Source organism: Pan paniscus, chromosome 19 (genome assembly GCF_029289425.2).
Source record: "Pan paniscus chromosome 19, NHGRI_mPanPan1-v2.0_pri, whole genome shotgun sequence".
In the NCBI taxonomy this organism is placed as follows: Eukaryota; Metazoa; Chordata; class Mammalia; order Primates; family Hominidae; genus Pan; species Pan paniscus.
In genome coordinates, this window is record NC_073268.2 from 54,082,501 (window position 1) to 54,097,488 (window position 14,988).

A 14,988-nucleotide genomic window follows, 5' to 3' on the forward strand; every position below is an offset into this window, starting at 1 on the left:
AACTGTCAAGGGCCTCGAATGCCATAGAAAGGATACTTTTTCCCCCCAGGATGCCATGGGCTGAGAGGTGGGGGTAGGGAGGAGGGTCCTGAGAAATAAGTAATATGCTGAGAGCTGTGACTCCAAAGTGTGGAGAGGATGGACAGGAGGCTGGGGAGGAGCATGGGATTGGGCAGGGTGGGCCCCAGACGGGAGGGGGAAGAAGCTATGAGCCTGGGGGGCTAATGGGAGGAGCCAGGGAGGTGCCTGGGGGATGACAGGAACCTGGCGTCCGGGAAGCCTGGAGCTCAAACAGGCTGGGCTGGAGACTGGGACATGTTCAAGGGTGCCAGGGTAGGGGACACTGCCCCAGGCCAGCTGGCCTGGGGGAAGGGGTCTGAGACCCGCCCTTCCCCATGGGCTGGGCATCTAAGAAGGGACATATCAGAAAGGGGCTTTGGAGGGGGCAGTCTACAGAGGGAGCACCAAGTCACAGAAGTGTCAATGCCAGCCGCCCCTGCTGCTGCTGTGTTGCAACTCTGCCTGCCCCTAACAAGCCACTGCAGTGCTGTCAGTCAGCTTGTTTCTGAACTCCCCCGTAATCATCATCTTCTGGTTAGCTCTGCACTCTGGGCCCTCCTGAAAACCCCCAGAAGCAGGGGCCAAAGGTTTCTAGAAAGTCTTTTATGGGAGGAAAAAGTGAATGTGGGTCAACTCTCTTCATCCCTACGTATCACTAGGCCAAAGTCAGCCCCACGACTGCTAACACCAGCAAATCTCACTGAGCAGAGCAGTGAGGAGAGCCCCACACCTCAGGGCTATGGAGGTAGGCCGGGGTTCTGCCCCCACACAGGGCAGGAGGCCGAGGGATGCCTGGATTTAGGGTTCAGTCGGGATCTGGCCTGAGCCTGAGAAATTCGTGAGTCCTTTCATTCAACAAATGAGCCGTGTGTACCACCCCAGCCATGGGGGAGATAGCACGAGGCAAACCCCGTCCTCTCAGGACTCACCTGCCACAGGGAAGTGGCAAGAACCGAATAAACATGTCCAAGTCCTCCCAGGGATGACAAGGGATGAGGGAAAGCGATGTGGGGCAAGGGGACAGATGGAGAATGGGGTGGGAAGGACAGACCGGAATTCGGGAAGGAGGCAGTCCTCAGGCGAGGCCTGGGGCAGGCCTCAGGTGGGAGCGAGGAGGGACTTGTGGGGAGGGGCCAAGGGTCTGGATCACCCAGGGTCTTGTAGACTGTTGAGAGGCTGAGTGGCTGGAGAGTCCTGGGCATCAGCTCAGCTCTCTGCAGCAGGAAATAGCCTGGCGTAAAGCTTGGACCCCAGGGTTGGAGACAGGGGTGTGGATGGGCTCTGACCCCACGTCCTAAGCCAGGAAGTTGGAGCAGGCAGGCCTCGCCAGCCCCTGAGTTTTCACCACAGCCCTGCTGCATGAGCTGCAGCTGTGTGACAGCACACTCAAGCCGGCTGCCCATGGACAGATGCGACTTGTTGACTTGTCGCTGAGTGAACACAAAGCCCAGGGGACAGGTTGAGGGCCTGGGGCAGGGCCCATCCTGCAGGCCTCTCTCTTCTCTAGCCTCCATTTCCCCCTTTGGGGAGAATGGCTGGGGACGAGGGGGGCAAGGGAGGCTCAGGCCCCAGGTAGACTCTAATGGCGGACCTCACACAGCAGAGCCAACGGCAGGTGAGCCCCCTGGCCAAGAAGTGGGATCAGGAAGAAGAGTTATGATGGAGAACAGCAGGGAAAAGGATTTTCAGAGGCCATTCCCTCCCTGTGGCTCAGATTGTGAAACTGAGACCCAAGGCCAAATGGTAACAGGTCAGAGGCATTGATGGAGCAGGTCTGGGCCAGGCTCCTGCCCCCCGCCCTATCTTGCCCACCCCAGGTGCTCATGTCTATGGGGAGAGACACCAAGTGTCCATCTCTCGAACAGATGATGTGGGCTGCGTGGTGCCGTCTGAGTGCCTGCGGGCCTGCGGGGCCGAGGTCGGCTGCTCCAACATCGCCTACCCCAAGCTGGTCGTGGAACTGATGCCCATCGGTGAGGCTGTGTGGGTGGGGGTCTGGGTGGAGGGCGTGGGGTTGGACTTGGGGCCCAATGAGTATGGGGACTGTGGAGGCTACTGTGGATCTAGTGTGATGCTGGGTGACATCCAGGTGGGCTGTTCTGCTCCTAGGAGAGGAGAGCAGAAGCACTCACGATAGAAAACACTCGAACACCCACTGCATGCCACCACCATCCCCAGGGTTTCCCAGGTGATGCACTGGCCTCCTCTTCTCAGGAACCCCTAGTGCTGTTAGTATCATCCCCATTTTTTTTTTTTTTTTTTGAGATGGAGTTTTGCTCTTATTGCCCAGGCTGGAGTGCAATGGTGTGATCTCAGCTCATTGCAACCTCCACCTCCTGGGTTTAAGCTATTCTCCTGCCTCAGCCTCCCAAATAGCTGGAATTAAAAGCGTGTGCCACCACACCTGGCTAATTTTTGTGTTTTTAGTAGAGACGGGGTTTCACTATGTTGACCAGGCTGGTCTCGAACTCCTGACCTCAGGTGATCCACACGCCTCGGCCTCCCAAAGTGCTGGGATTACAGGCATGAGCCACTGCACCTGGCCTATATCATCCCCATTTTAAAGACAGGGAAACTGAGACCAAGAGAGGTTAAGTGACCTGGCCGAGGTTACATGGCAAGTAAGCTGCAAAGCTGGGCTTCTGACCGGATGCATCTGCCTGCACACCCTGATCTCCTATCTCATGCTGTACCATCTCTTGAGAAAGGCCACCCACTCTCTCCTCTTGCATGCCTACTAGGTGCCAGGCCCTTTACTAACAGTTTCTCATTAAATGCTATGAGATAGGGTTATTGGCTCCATTTTACAGATGGGGAAACTGAGGCACAGAGAGGGGAAAGTGACTTGTCTGAAGTTGTATAGTGACTGAGACACAAACCCAAGACACAAACTGCTTACTCTGCTGGGATCAGGAGCTCAGGACCCCCCATTACATCTGCAGGCATGAGTGCCTATCCTCTGCAAGCCCCCCGCCCACCGCCCTGAGACACTGCAAGCCAGTGGGTAGAACTAGTGGGCAGGTTTTGGCTTTTTCCATGTTTCTCATGGTAGCAGCATCCCTGCCATTTTAATGTGGCGTGATGAGTTCCCCATCACAGGAGGTATGCAAGTTCTCCATCACAGGAGGTATGCAAGGAGGAGGAAGCAACATAGCAAGGGGTTTGGGAGGTTCAACCCTAAGCAAAAAGCAGAAACAGTTTCCTGAGCCCTTTGCAGCCCGAGCTTTTCCTCTATAGATTCTCAGGTGCTGGAGATTTCCCTGGTCCCCCTCTTTCTAATCCCCTCTTCCTGGAAGCTTTCGATCCCTCAGGTGAGCCCCACCCTGCTCTCTCCTCCTCTCCTTCCCTCCCTCCCTCCCTCCTGCAGAGCTTAGGCCTAAGGGAACTGAGTACACAGACCTAGGATCAGATCTTGGCTGTGCCACTCACTGGCCAAGAAATTTGGGGCATGTCACTTCCCTGCTTGGAGCCTGGGTGTCCTCATTTGTAAATTGGAGATAATGGCATCTACCCACCCCTCAGCGTTGTTGCTGGGATTAAACATAATGACACAGGGAAAATGCTGGGTGCAGGCTTGGCCACGCTGTAGTTCCCACCTTGGGCCTTCGCTTTTCTCTTCTGTTCTGGGCAAGGGGACTCGCTAAGCCCTCCAGGGCTGACACCAAGCCATTGTTGGGCCACAATCCCTCTCTAGGTCTTGAGTTCCCTCTCTAAGAAATGGATGGAATAAGCTCCAAGTTCATCCATCTCCATGAGCAAGACAAGGGAGTGGGTGGAGAAATGTTTTGGGGAAAGCTGTGATTTGACTCACTTTCCTTTGGGCTCCATCCCAGCCAGCTTCTGACAAGTGAACAGAGAGCCCAGAGACACCTGGAAGTCACACAGCCAATCAGACACAGAACCGAGGCCAGACAACCCAGCCAGGCAATAAATGGCTGTGCCTTCGGGGCAGGGGGTCCTATGTCAGGCTTATCCTAGGACAGACGGGCAAGAGTTTGTAGAGGTAAAGGAGGTGCTTAAAATTGCAGGAGTTCTTGTAGACAGACTTGAACTCATCCCCAGAGAGGGGAGGCGACCAGCCTGAAGCCACACAGCACGGAGTGGGCAGTTGAGCATCCTTCCACCTTCTTTAGGGCTCCTCACCCTCAGGCCCTCTTGAGCCCACAACTCCCAGAAGGCCTTTCACAGCAATGCTACCCGCACCTCCTAGGGGAGCCCTCACTCCCACTCTGGAAAACCACAGAGCCAAGGAGAGAGGGGATCCACTATGCCTGCTGGGTCCTGCCATGCACAGGAAGTGGCGGAAAATTCCAGAGACTGGGGCACTGCATGCTGGGGTGAGGTGTGCATCTTGCCCAGGGTGTGACCTTCAAGCAGAGGCCCCGCCCAAGCCTTCCTCACCAACCCCACCGCACCCCAAAGTTCTGCCGCTGGCCTGCTGTGAATCCCTGGGCAATCTCTTCACTTCTCTGAGCTTCCATTTCCTCATCTGTCAAGCGGGTTAATCATGCTTTCCTCGGACGAAGGCATGGGTGTGAAAGTGCTTTGTCAACGCCAGGCTCTGCAGAAAGGACAGGCCTGATCGCAGCCTCAGCATTATGAGTAATTATGGTCGGGCCTAGGGTTGCCAGCAAGCCTAGGGCTCAAGCAGCCAGCTCCGAAGTCCCCACGGTTTGTCCTTGGCCTCCCCAGTCTCCTCATTCTGGGTCTTGCTCACCTCAAACCTCCTCAGCTTCTCTCCCTCCCCGCCCTCTGCCTTGGAGGAGCATGCAAATGGCGGGCGGGCCTCAGGCATTAGAGCCCAGGCGGGAGGGGTTCCCGGGGCTGTCTCAAGGCCGGACAGGGTCACACATCCCCCGTCCCACCCCAGGTCTGCGGGGGCTGATGATCGCAGTGATGCTGGCCGCGCTCATGTCGTCGCTGACCTCCATCTTCAACAGCAGCAGCACCCTCTTCACTATGGACATCTGGAGGCGGCTGCGTCCCCGCTCCGGCGAGCGGGAGCTCCTGCTGGTGGGACGGTATGGGGGTGGGGGCCAGTACGGGGGTGGGGGAACACTACAAGGGTGGGCGCCCGCACTGACTTTGAGGGATGAGCCGGAGTTTGCCACTTAGAGAAAGGTGGATGCCAGGAAGAAGGGAAGAGAAGGGCCAGTGTACCCCATCCATACCACCTCTCACATTGCTCTCCTGTCCACCTCTGTGTGATCACAGCCCTCATCTGGGATGCATCTCCACCCTCGAGCTGGATTCCTTCTGCAGGGGCCAGCCCTCCCTCCCCAACCATGCCACAGATCTCTCTATCTCCCCGAAAACCTGGGCCCCCATTCCTCCTGATGGTTCCCAGCTGCGCCACAGAGGGCCCCCGGGCCAGCACTCAGGACTGGCCACACTTGGGCTGCCACGTCCCTCAGCCTCCATGGCCCTGGCCCCACTGAGCTCCAGCTTGTTTCCTCCCAGCCCAGCTTGTCCCCTCCTTTTTCACCTCGATGACTCATGCTGATCTTTCTGGACTCTGCCTGTGTCCCCTCCTCCGTGCAGTCCTCCCTGAGACCCTCAACCAAGGAATGAGCCTCTCTCCCCTTCATACCCCAGGGACTCTTGCCAGATTCTTCCCACAGCACATGTGGCCATTACAGGCCAAGAGACCTCCCCGACACCCTTCTCCAAATATCTGGGCGCTTCATGAGGACCGGGGCTGTGTCTGGAGAACAGGTGGTGTTTGGTTACATGAATAAGTTCTTTAGTGGCGATTTCTCAGATTTTGGTGTACCCATCACCCGAGTGGTGTACACTGTACCCAATGTGTAGTCTTTTATCCCTCACACCCTCCCAGCGTTTCCCCTGAGTCCTCAAAGTCCATTGTATCATTCTTTTTTTTTTTTTTTTTGAGACAGTCTCGTTTTGTCACCCAGGCTGGAGTGCAGTGGTACGATCTTGGCTCCCTGCGACCTCCACCTCCCGGGTTCAAGAGATTCTCGTGTCTCAGCCTCTTGAGTAGCTGGGATTGCAGGAGCGCACCACCACGCCCGGCAACTTTTTGTATTTTTAGTAGAGACAGGGTTTCACCATGTTGGCCAGGCTGGTCTCGAACTCCTGACCTCAGGTTATTCATCCACCTCAGCGGGCTGGGATTACAGGTATGAGCCAGTGTGCCCAGCCCATTCTATCACTCTTATGCCTTTACATCCTCAGAGGTTAGCTCCCATGTGCACGTGTCTATTTGCGCCCTCCCTGGCCCTCCAGTCCCACCCTCTTGTTGTCCTCTGAGCAGTGTGGCTCACACTCTGCTGCTCGGGGGTCCAGCCTTCTGGCACAACAGAGCACCCCCTGGCCAGGAGCCCAGGGCACCCATCCTGGGGGTGGGGTCTCCTCCAGAGCTCCAGGCAGCTGTCCCGGGGATGCAAAACAGTCAGGCTTCTGTTGGAAGGGCCCTGTTGGGACACGCCAGAGGCGGGTGCGAGTGAGCTCATCCACGGGCTCACAGGATTCTCCAAAACAAGGAGTCTCCCACCTCTCACTGGGCAGGACACTTCCATGTCCCTGTGTCCTGGGCACTTGGCCCCTTGACCACTTCTCCCCCTCTGGCTCCCCTGCCTCTCCTCAGAAGCTGTGTGGCCTGGGGAAGACCCTGCCCCTCTCTGACCATGTGTCTCCTCTGAGGCCAGACCTTGCTCTAAGCCCCTCCATGCTCCAGCATCCTGGGCCCCGGGAACTGGATGCCCTCCTGCCACCCAGTGTGTGACACTGGTAGCCCCTGTACCTGCCCAGTGGCCCTCATGTCCCCTGCCCACTACTTCCTGGCCTCCTCACCCAGACTCCCACCTGCAACCAAAAGTCTTGACCTGGCCTCCTGCTGCGCCAGCTCACCCAGCTGCCCATGCCCTTGACCCTCCTTCCCACCTCTTCTGCCAAGTCAACCCCCCGCCCCTAGCCCTGCAAGCCTGGCAGTCGGCCTCCCTGAGGAGCAAGGCACAAGGCTGCGTGGTGCAGGGCAGGTTGCTCACCCTCTCTGGGCCCCAGTTCTCTCAGCTGCCAGCTGGATAGAGCAGAAAGGGCCCCGTGCCAGGTGTCAGGCTGGCCAGCTCAACTTCCCGTCCCTCTTACAGCACTGGGATACCCTCAACACCCCCAGCCCCTCAAAGCCGTCTCAGCTTCCTCCTGCCATAAACACCACCATTGGAGCGGTATCTCCTAGGCCTCGTGGTCATGGATCTCTGGTAGGGTGAATGGCCTGACCACAGTCTCTGTCAGGGAGAGGCGAGGCTTACAGAGAGAAGACCAACAGCCCAGAGGCCTGGAGAGGAGGCCATCGCAGGGCCGGGTGCAGTACCATGCCGGTGACCCTGATGGCTCTGTCCAGCTGAGCGGAGGCTGGAGGAGCCGTCACAGGCTGGGGGACAGCGATGACCCTCCCCCCCTCCTGTATGCCTGCCCCAAGCCCCCACACCTCAGTCCACTGTTCCGCCACTGCTCCCCCGCCCCACTCTCCCCTGTCTGTGTTCCCGGCTGTTCAGTCCATAAATGGGGCCCACAGCCTCCCGGAAACCCTGTGCAGGACTCGGAGAGATCTCAGACACCCCTCCTTGAGATGTTCCACAGTAACTGTGGCTGCAGCCCAGGGAGATGCTGGAGGGCACTGTCCACCCTGATGGTGGCATGGGAGGGAGTGGCATTCCAGGCAGAAGGAGCAGCCTCTGGGTTTGGGGGTCCTCTGGCAGCCAGGTAAGAAGGCTGGGTAAGAAAGTGAGGGCCTGGCTGGAGTGGCCCCAGCCCTGGCACAGAGATGCAGAGTCTGGTGCTGGGCGGGAGAGCTGTGTGCAGAGGGCGGGGTGGGCAGGCGTTAATGGAGGCCCGCCTGGGCCTTTGATGAGGGCAGCGCCCGCCTGCCTGCCTGGCTAGGGGTTAATTAGCCTTAATCAAGGTGACACCTCCTTCCTCCACCCTCTCCCTCAGGCCTAGAAGGGAAGAAAGGGAGGGAGGAAGGCGGACAGGCGCTGAGAGGACCCACCCTAGCTGAACACATAGCCTCTGTCACCCCTGCCACCACAGCCAGGGTTCCAGCGGGTCACCCACCACCCACCTTGGGGGTGAGGAATGCCAACTGACCCAGGACACAGGGGTGAGGTGCTCAGCCAGGGAGGAGCAGATGGATGCCTTGCCCCAGCTTCATCCCCTTAGCTGGGTCCCATGCCCCTCAAGGCTCGGGGAGGGGGTGCCTCCTCCTGAAAGCCCTCCTAGATTGATGTTTCCTCTGAGCTGCTCCAGCCCAGCCCAAGTGTAGGTAAGAGGCTCATCTGTTTTCTTTGCTGGACTCTGAGTGCTGGGCAGGCACCAGGTCCCACTCATCGCCGAGTTGGGGATCCTAGGGTAGTGTCCTACGCAGGTGAGCACCTCACCAGTGGTTTGTTGGATGAACAAGTGTAGCATGTGCCTGTTGTAGAGGGGCTCTTGGCCTAAGGGAGAGGCAGGCAGGAGCTGACACGCAGGGGACAGGAGGGGACGGGCTCATGCTGGCCCAGCAGGGCTCCGGCTTCACAGCTGGGGAGTATGGGCTCTAACCCCAACCCACACCTCTGGCTCCAAACTTTGCATCCTTAGTAAGCAGGTTGCCCTGTGAAGGATGTGCAGCACAGGGCTGTCGGGGTGGGGATGTGCCAGCCAGAGGTCCCAGCTCCCACAAATGCCGGCCAGTGTGAAAAATCCTAGTGTCTTCAAAGAACCACCAGGAAGTCAGTCTGGCCCAGATCGGGGGGCAGTGGTCATTCATGCACCCACCAAATGCTTAGTAAGCACCTACTATATGCTGGGAGACACAGCAATGAACTAAAGAGATGAGGCTCCTGCTCTCCTGGTGCTTCCATCGGGAGGGGAAGACAGGCAGTAAACAAGTAGACACCCAGGTAAATGTGCATGTAGTGACTGGGACAGGTGCTTTGAAGGAGAGACAAGAGGGAGCTCCATGGCGGAGCTCCAAGGGCTGGCTCCGCAGAGACCCCAGGGCAGGGAAGGAGCAGACAGCACTTAGAGTCAGGAGCTGCACCTGCAGGATCCAGGGAGCCACCAAAGGGCTTGGAGCAGGGCAGGACTGGCCAGGTCACTGGTGGTGTGGACCAGAGTCCAGGGAGGAGGCTGGAGCTGGGGTAGCAGGGGAAAGATTAGAGAGCAAGTCTTAGTGACCAGGGGAGGTGGGAGAGAGCTGAAGAGCCTCCCACGACGACCGCTGCCTGCCTTCCACTCGCCTGCAGGCTGGTCATAGTGGCACTCATCGGCGTGAGTGTGGCCTGGATCCCCGTCCTGCAGGACTCCAACAGTGGGCAACTCTTCATCTACATGCAGTCAGTGACCAGCTCCCTGGCCCCACCAGTGACTGCAGTCTTTGTCCTGGGCGTCTTCTGGCGACGTGCCAACGAGCAGGTGGGTGTCGGGGGACAGGACTCGGCGGTCTGCTCTCCCTGGGGACGTGCCACAATTTGCTCTTCCCTGCTGCCTGTGGGGGGAGCCTTGGTCCTCCTCCCGTAGCCCCACATGCCCTGCCTCCCTCCTCCCCAGGGGGCCTTCTGGGGCCTGATAGCAGGGCTGGTGGTGGGGGCCACGAGGCTGGTCCTGGAATTCCTGAACCCAGCCCCACCCTGCGGAGAGCCAGACACGCGGCCAGCCGTCCTGGGGAGCATCCACTACCTGCACTTCGCTGTCGCCCTCTTTGCACTCAGTGGTGCTGTTGTGGTGGCTGGAAGCCTGCTGACCCCACCCCCACAGAGTGTCCAGGTGAGCCAGCCCTGACCCCTGACCCTGACCCCTAACAATTTCTTACTCTGGTCCCATTCTCATCCCCGACCCACTCTGACTCAGAATTTTCTAGCCCTGGACTACCTAGCCCCGTCCCTTTTTGAACTCAGCTGCCATCTTGCCATCCCCAACCTTTGATCCTGTCTGGGTCACCCCCACCCTGCCATCCCCCACCCCCAACCCTATCCTCACTCATTTCTTACAGATTGAGAACCTTACCTGGTGGACCCTGGCTCAGGATCTGCCCTTGGGAACTAAAGCAGGTAAGTGGATGACCCTAGGCACTCCTCCACCTTGACCCTGGCCTGGAGGCAAGGGCACCAGGTGTAACCTTGTGTCCTTCATCTGTCCCTCTCCTTCTGCAACCCCCTCCAGGTGATGGCCAAACACCCCAGAAACACGCCTTCTGGGCCCGTGTCTGTGGCTTCAATGCCATCCTCCTCATGTGTGTCAACATATTCTTTTATGCCTACTTCGCCTGACACTGCCATCCTGGACAGAAAGGCAGGAGCTCTGAGTCCTCAGGTCCACCCATTTCCCTCATGGGGATCCCGAGGCCCCAAGAGGGGCAGATTCCCCTCACGGCTGCACAGCAGCTCGGTGCCCAAGAACTGGCCAAGCCAGCAAAGCGGGAGCCCTGAAAAATTAGGGGGGAAATGGGAGAAAAGAATGTGACATTTCAAAAACAGCACCAAAGCAGTCAGCATTGGAAGGAAAATTAGATTTCTGACGGACATCCTGATGTTGGTTTTACTGTTTTCGTTTTGAATACACAGGCTGGGTCAGGAGCAGTGAGATTTGCCAGCACTCAGGGTTCTAAGGGTCTTGGGCCAGCTCTGGATGGAGGGAGAGCCCCACATGCCCAGAGCAAGGCCCCCCATTAAGGGACTGCAGCCACCTCCAAGGGCTCCTCCCTCCACCCACCAGCTCCCAAATGCCAGAGGGAGCCTCTTCGCCCTCCCTCCCTGCCCACCATCCCTCAACCATCAGCCTGGCGTTCAAAGCCTTTCCAAGTCCCACCTCACTTTTCCCTCTCCCAAAGGTGCCCAGGCTCTGGGCAGGCCCTGCTCATATCCCTGATCGTGGCACATTCTCTGGAGGACCCTCCTGTTCTCGGGTAGGGGCCGTGCCCCACCTAGGTAGCCGTCCCATGTGGGATCCTGTAGGATCTCTAAAACCTAGCTCTGGCCCCAACTTTCTGTCTGCCCTGGAGGTTTCTCAGCCTCCTGAGAGCTCTGCTGGGCCCCGGTCTGGGCAGAACCTGGGCCTAAACAAACAAGAGCCAGGGCAGCCAGGGTCTCTGCGTGGCTGGGCCCAGGGCTTGCCCTCAGAGCTCACCTGTCCAACAGAAGAGGAGTGTGCCTCCACCTTCCCTACTGCCCGCCCCTTTTTCAGGGTCTTAGGGCCTCTAGCCCTGTGGTGGGGTGCTGGGTGCCCCAGGTGGAGCTGAAGTCATGGGGCTGTTGAGGAGTTGGTGTCCACCTGGAGTCTGTCCAGTGAGTTTAGGTCAACAGGTGTGCAGTCTGTCCTTCGAGGCTGAGCCACCTCCCAACAGCCTGAACAACTCCAGGGGCCTTTTGAGGGAGGGGCAGGCCGGCCCAGTGGGTGGTCAGCCCAAGGTGAACCCAGCCACCATGGCCAGGGTTCCTTAGGTTGGGCCTCCAGTGGGTGAAACCTGGGAGTCCTCAACCTTCCTGGCAGATGGGGCCATTGACAAGAGGAGGTGGGCGGGGCCTCCACAGACTCCGCCCTGTGGTGTCACACAGCTGGCAGCCAATGGAAAGCAACCAGCCAGGAAGCCCCGGAGCTACCCTTGCTGGGTACTCTTGCTGGGGGACCTGGGCCATCCCAGTTTGTGCAGAGCGGCCGGAGGCAGTTAGGAGCCCACGTTCAGTCCAAGGCCGTCCACTGAGCCCCGTGTGACTCTGACCGAGCTGGGGGTGTCCATGTCCTCTCTGGACCTCAGTTCCTGTAAAAAGGCCCGTTGGCCAGATCGGCCGCCAGGCTGCTCACAGGTGCACGGGCTGCACGTAACTCCGTGGGAAGAAGCCAACGCGCCCGCAGGACCGGCCCCGCCACCAGTGGGGGTCTGGGCGCTCCAGGACCTCAATGATGTCGCCACGGCGGAAGCTGAGCTGCGAGGGGTCCTGGGCTGAGAAGTCAAACTGGGCCTGGGCAAAGCAGGCCCCAGGTGACTGCAAGAAGAGGAGGTGGTTAGTAGGGTGCCTTCAGAAGCCCTGCAACCCACCCTCCCTCAGAGGCACCCAAGAGAAGTGATTTGCCACAGGTGAGGAGGGGTCTCAGGCAGCACCGGAGTTGAACTTTAAGTCCAGATCAATGGTAGTGCCACCACCGGGCCTCCTGCTGCCCACACCCCTGCCTGTCTGCTGTGCAGATGCTGCATCTACATAGAACACGGCTTTCCCAGCCGCCCAGCTGGGACAATAGGGCTGGTGGGTCAGGGGACCTGAGTCCTGGTCCTTAGGGTGGGATTTTGGTTAGGTCCCTGCTTCTCTTGGGATCTTATTTACCCGACTCTGCAGCAGCCATGGTAGCTTTTGACTCCAGGCCACAAAGCCATGAGAATGGGCCTTATAAACTGTAAAGTGACGTGCAGCTAAGAGTTGTGTTTATTGCTCTTGCCCTTGGTCAGCCGTTGAGGGAGAGAATTGTCACTTTGAGCTCTCAGGCCTGGGCTCCACTCCTATCTATGCCCCATGTGTGATGTTGGGTAGGTCCCTGCCCTTTGTGGAACTCAGTTTCCCCACCTGTGAATGGCAGCAGGACAGGAGCTCTCTGCAGCACATCTGCCTGGCACCGTGACTATTGCACCCAGCACCCTGGCCCTGCCTGCCCACCAAGATCTCAGCTCTGAATCTGCAGAATCTCATCCAGGATGGGTGATACGATCAGCAGAGAAGCTGTAATTAGCAGCTCTCTGCCCAGGAAGGAGGAGGCGTCATAGGTCCCAGGGGACTGAGGCAGCTCTGGAGTCGAGCCACAGGGTGGGTGACCCCACGGCCCGGGCCAGAGCGAGGTGTTGCGTGTAGGGGAGCTCTCAGTTGCCCTTGCCCTAGCTCCATCCTGGCTTTCTCACACTCTTCCAAGGCAGAGCTGGCCCAGGTGGTGAACAGGGAGGAGGATGGAGATCTGGCAGACAGGAGCCCAGCTGGAGAGAAAAGTGCCCTGAGGCTGGGAGCTCACAGTGACCTGGGCACTCAGGGTCAGGCAGGGAAGACCAACAGAGGAGAAACTAGTGGGGGTCTCTCAAGGCACTGTTTGACTCCCCTGGCATATCAGACCCCAGGGCTCATCCTACTGAACAGAGGGAACACTGAGGGGATGAACTGGCCTCTGATCACATGGAAAGGTGGTGGGGAGGTGCTAGGAACAAGATATGGCTGGAGCTTCTCTGCAGCGGTTATCAGCCTCTCCCCAGGCCTTGGCCACACTCCCCATCTCCTCTGCAGAGCCCAAGCTCAAGTGTCCCAGGGTCTTGACCTCCAGCCCCAGGCCTTGCCAGCATCCCCGCTCCTGAAGAAAACAGCCTGTTGGGGCTAATAACCCCAGTGGCTATTGTCGGCATCCCAATCAGCTTCAGAGCTGGCCCTTGGGGCTCCTTGATGAAAGGGCTGGCTGGCAAATTGCTGTTATTGCAAGGTCAAGGGGTGGATGACCCCGATTCCCCACCCCCCACCCCGCGGCTTGCCAGGATCTCGCCCACGAGCACTCATGCTGCCCCACACCCAAGGTCAACTCTTCCGCGAGCAGAAACCAGGACTGAGCCTACCAGGTAAGTGTCCTTGGATGAGTCACTGCACTCTCTGAGCCTCGGTTTCCTCATCTGTATAATGGGCATGATGAGGCTCCCAGAGTACAGAGACCAGTTCAGTGCATGGTACCCAGTATGCTCAGTGGGGGTCTGTACCTTCCTTCACTCAATGAACATTTATTGAGCACCTACTGTGTGCCACATGCTATTCTAGGAGCTAGACAGTTTGTCCCCATGGGATTTTCCTTCTGTCCTTTGCTTTTCTTTCCCTCTTCTCCTTTCCCACCCTTGCAAGTCTCACCATAGCCGCCACCAGGATATAACTTCGAAGCCTGGGCTGGACGCCTCTTGCAATACCAGGCTGCTGGGGAAGGGAGACCAGGCCGGTGCTTGGCCTCAGTGTCAGCATCTCCCCTGCTGCAGATAGCAGGAGACGCAGAGAGGCTCCCACAGGCCAGCCCTCACCCGCCCCTACCTTGAGCAAGGGCTCCTCGTCGCGCAGGAAGATCTGCCGCTTCTTGGCGATGGTGGTGGTGCGGTAGAAGTCGACCAGCTCGTTGAGGGAGTTGAACTTCTCCTCCCACAGGAAGTACTTCCCCGAGGCCTCACGCAGCACCTTGAAGTGCTGCACCTGGTCTCCATAGCTAGGGGAAAGGACCCGGGGCCACCTCAGATGGTGGCCGTCCCAGCCTGGCATGGTCCCAGGGGCTCTCGTCTCACTACCACCTGGAAACAGCCTGTCTCAGGGTGGGACCTGGAGTCAGATAAGGTGCAAGTGGGATAGGCCCCACTGACCCAGCTCCACATGGGGTCTGGGGAGTCCCATCTGGCAGTGGAATATGGGGTTAAGAGTGTGGGCTCTGAACCAGGCCACTTTCTCACTGTGTGACCTGATGCAAGTCTCTCAACTTCTCTGAACCTCAGTTTCCTCATAATGATAACATCTCCGTTATGGGTAAGTGCACAGTGACTGGCATATTGGCAACGTGAAATGGGTACCTCTGAGTGTGTCGTGATCAGAGAGCATCTCCTTCACATCTCTTTGTTGTTCCCCTCAGCTTGGACCTACTCCCTGCTCCCCTGCTCCTCCCAGGCCCCAGAGTCCCTTGGGGAGCAAGTCCTAGACTCATCCTGACTTAGACCAAAGCCTACTGCTATGAGAGGAGCTCAGACCTGTTGAATGTCTCATGTCCTCCCCCTCCCATGAACCTTCCGTGGCTTCTCCCTTGGCCTCAGGGTAAACTCTTAACACCTCAGACTCAAGATCTGGCTCCACTTACATGTCCAGCTTCATTTACTTTATATCCTCTCCGATGAAGCAAGCAGGCCCCTTTCTCATTTCCCGTCTGTGCCCTGCCTTCCAGCCA

The 14,988-nt window shown here is 58.2% G+C and overlaps 2 protein-coding genes across 2 annotated transcripts in view; one reads left to right on the forward strand and one right to left on the reverse strand.

Annotated features, from left to right (window-relative positions):
- SLC5A10 (solute carrier family 5 member 10) overlaps nt 1-12,465 on the forward strand; it is a 71,673-nt gene extending 59,208 nt beyond the window's left edge. The window contains exons 10-15 of the mRNA XM_003805040.6: nt 1,926-2,033; nt 4,931-5,081; nt 9,309-9,477; nt 9,613-9,828; nt 10,055-10,112; nt 10,225-12,465. Coding sequence (XP_003805088.1) covers nt 1,926-2,033; nt 4,931-5,081; nt 9,309-9,477; nt 9,613-9,828; nt 10,055-10,112; nt 10,225-10,331 — 809 coding nt within the window. The 3' untranslated portion in view covers nt 10,332-12,465. The remainder of the gene's footprint in view (nt 1-1,925; nt 2,034-4,930; nt 5,082-9,308; nt 9,478-9,612; nt 9,829-10,054; nt 10,113-10,224) is intronic.
- GRAP (GRB2 related adaptor protein) overlaps nt 10,558-14,988 on the reverse strand; it is a 33,911-nt gene continuing 29,480 nt past the window's right edge. The window contains exons 5-6 of the mRNA XM_055101190.3: nt 14,097-14,265; nt 10,558-12,044 (exon numbers count right to left, since the gene is read on the reverse strand). Of these exons, the coding sequence (XP_054957165.1) occupies nt 11,859-12,044; nt 14,097-14,265 (355 nt within the window). The 3' untranslated portion in view covers nt 10,558-11,858. The remainder of the gene's footprint in view (nt 12,045-14,096; nt 14,266-14,988) is intronic.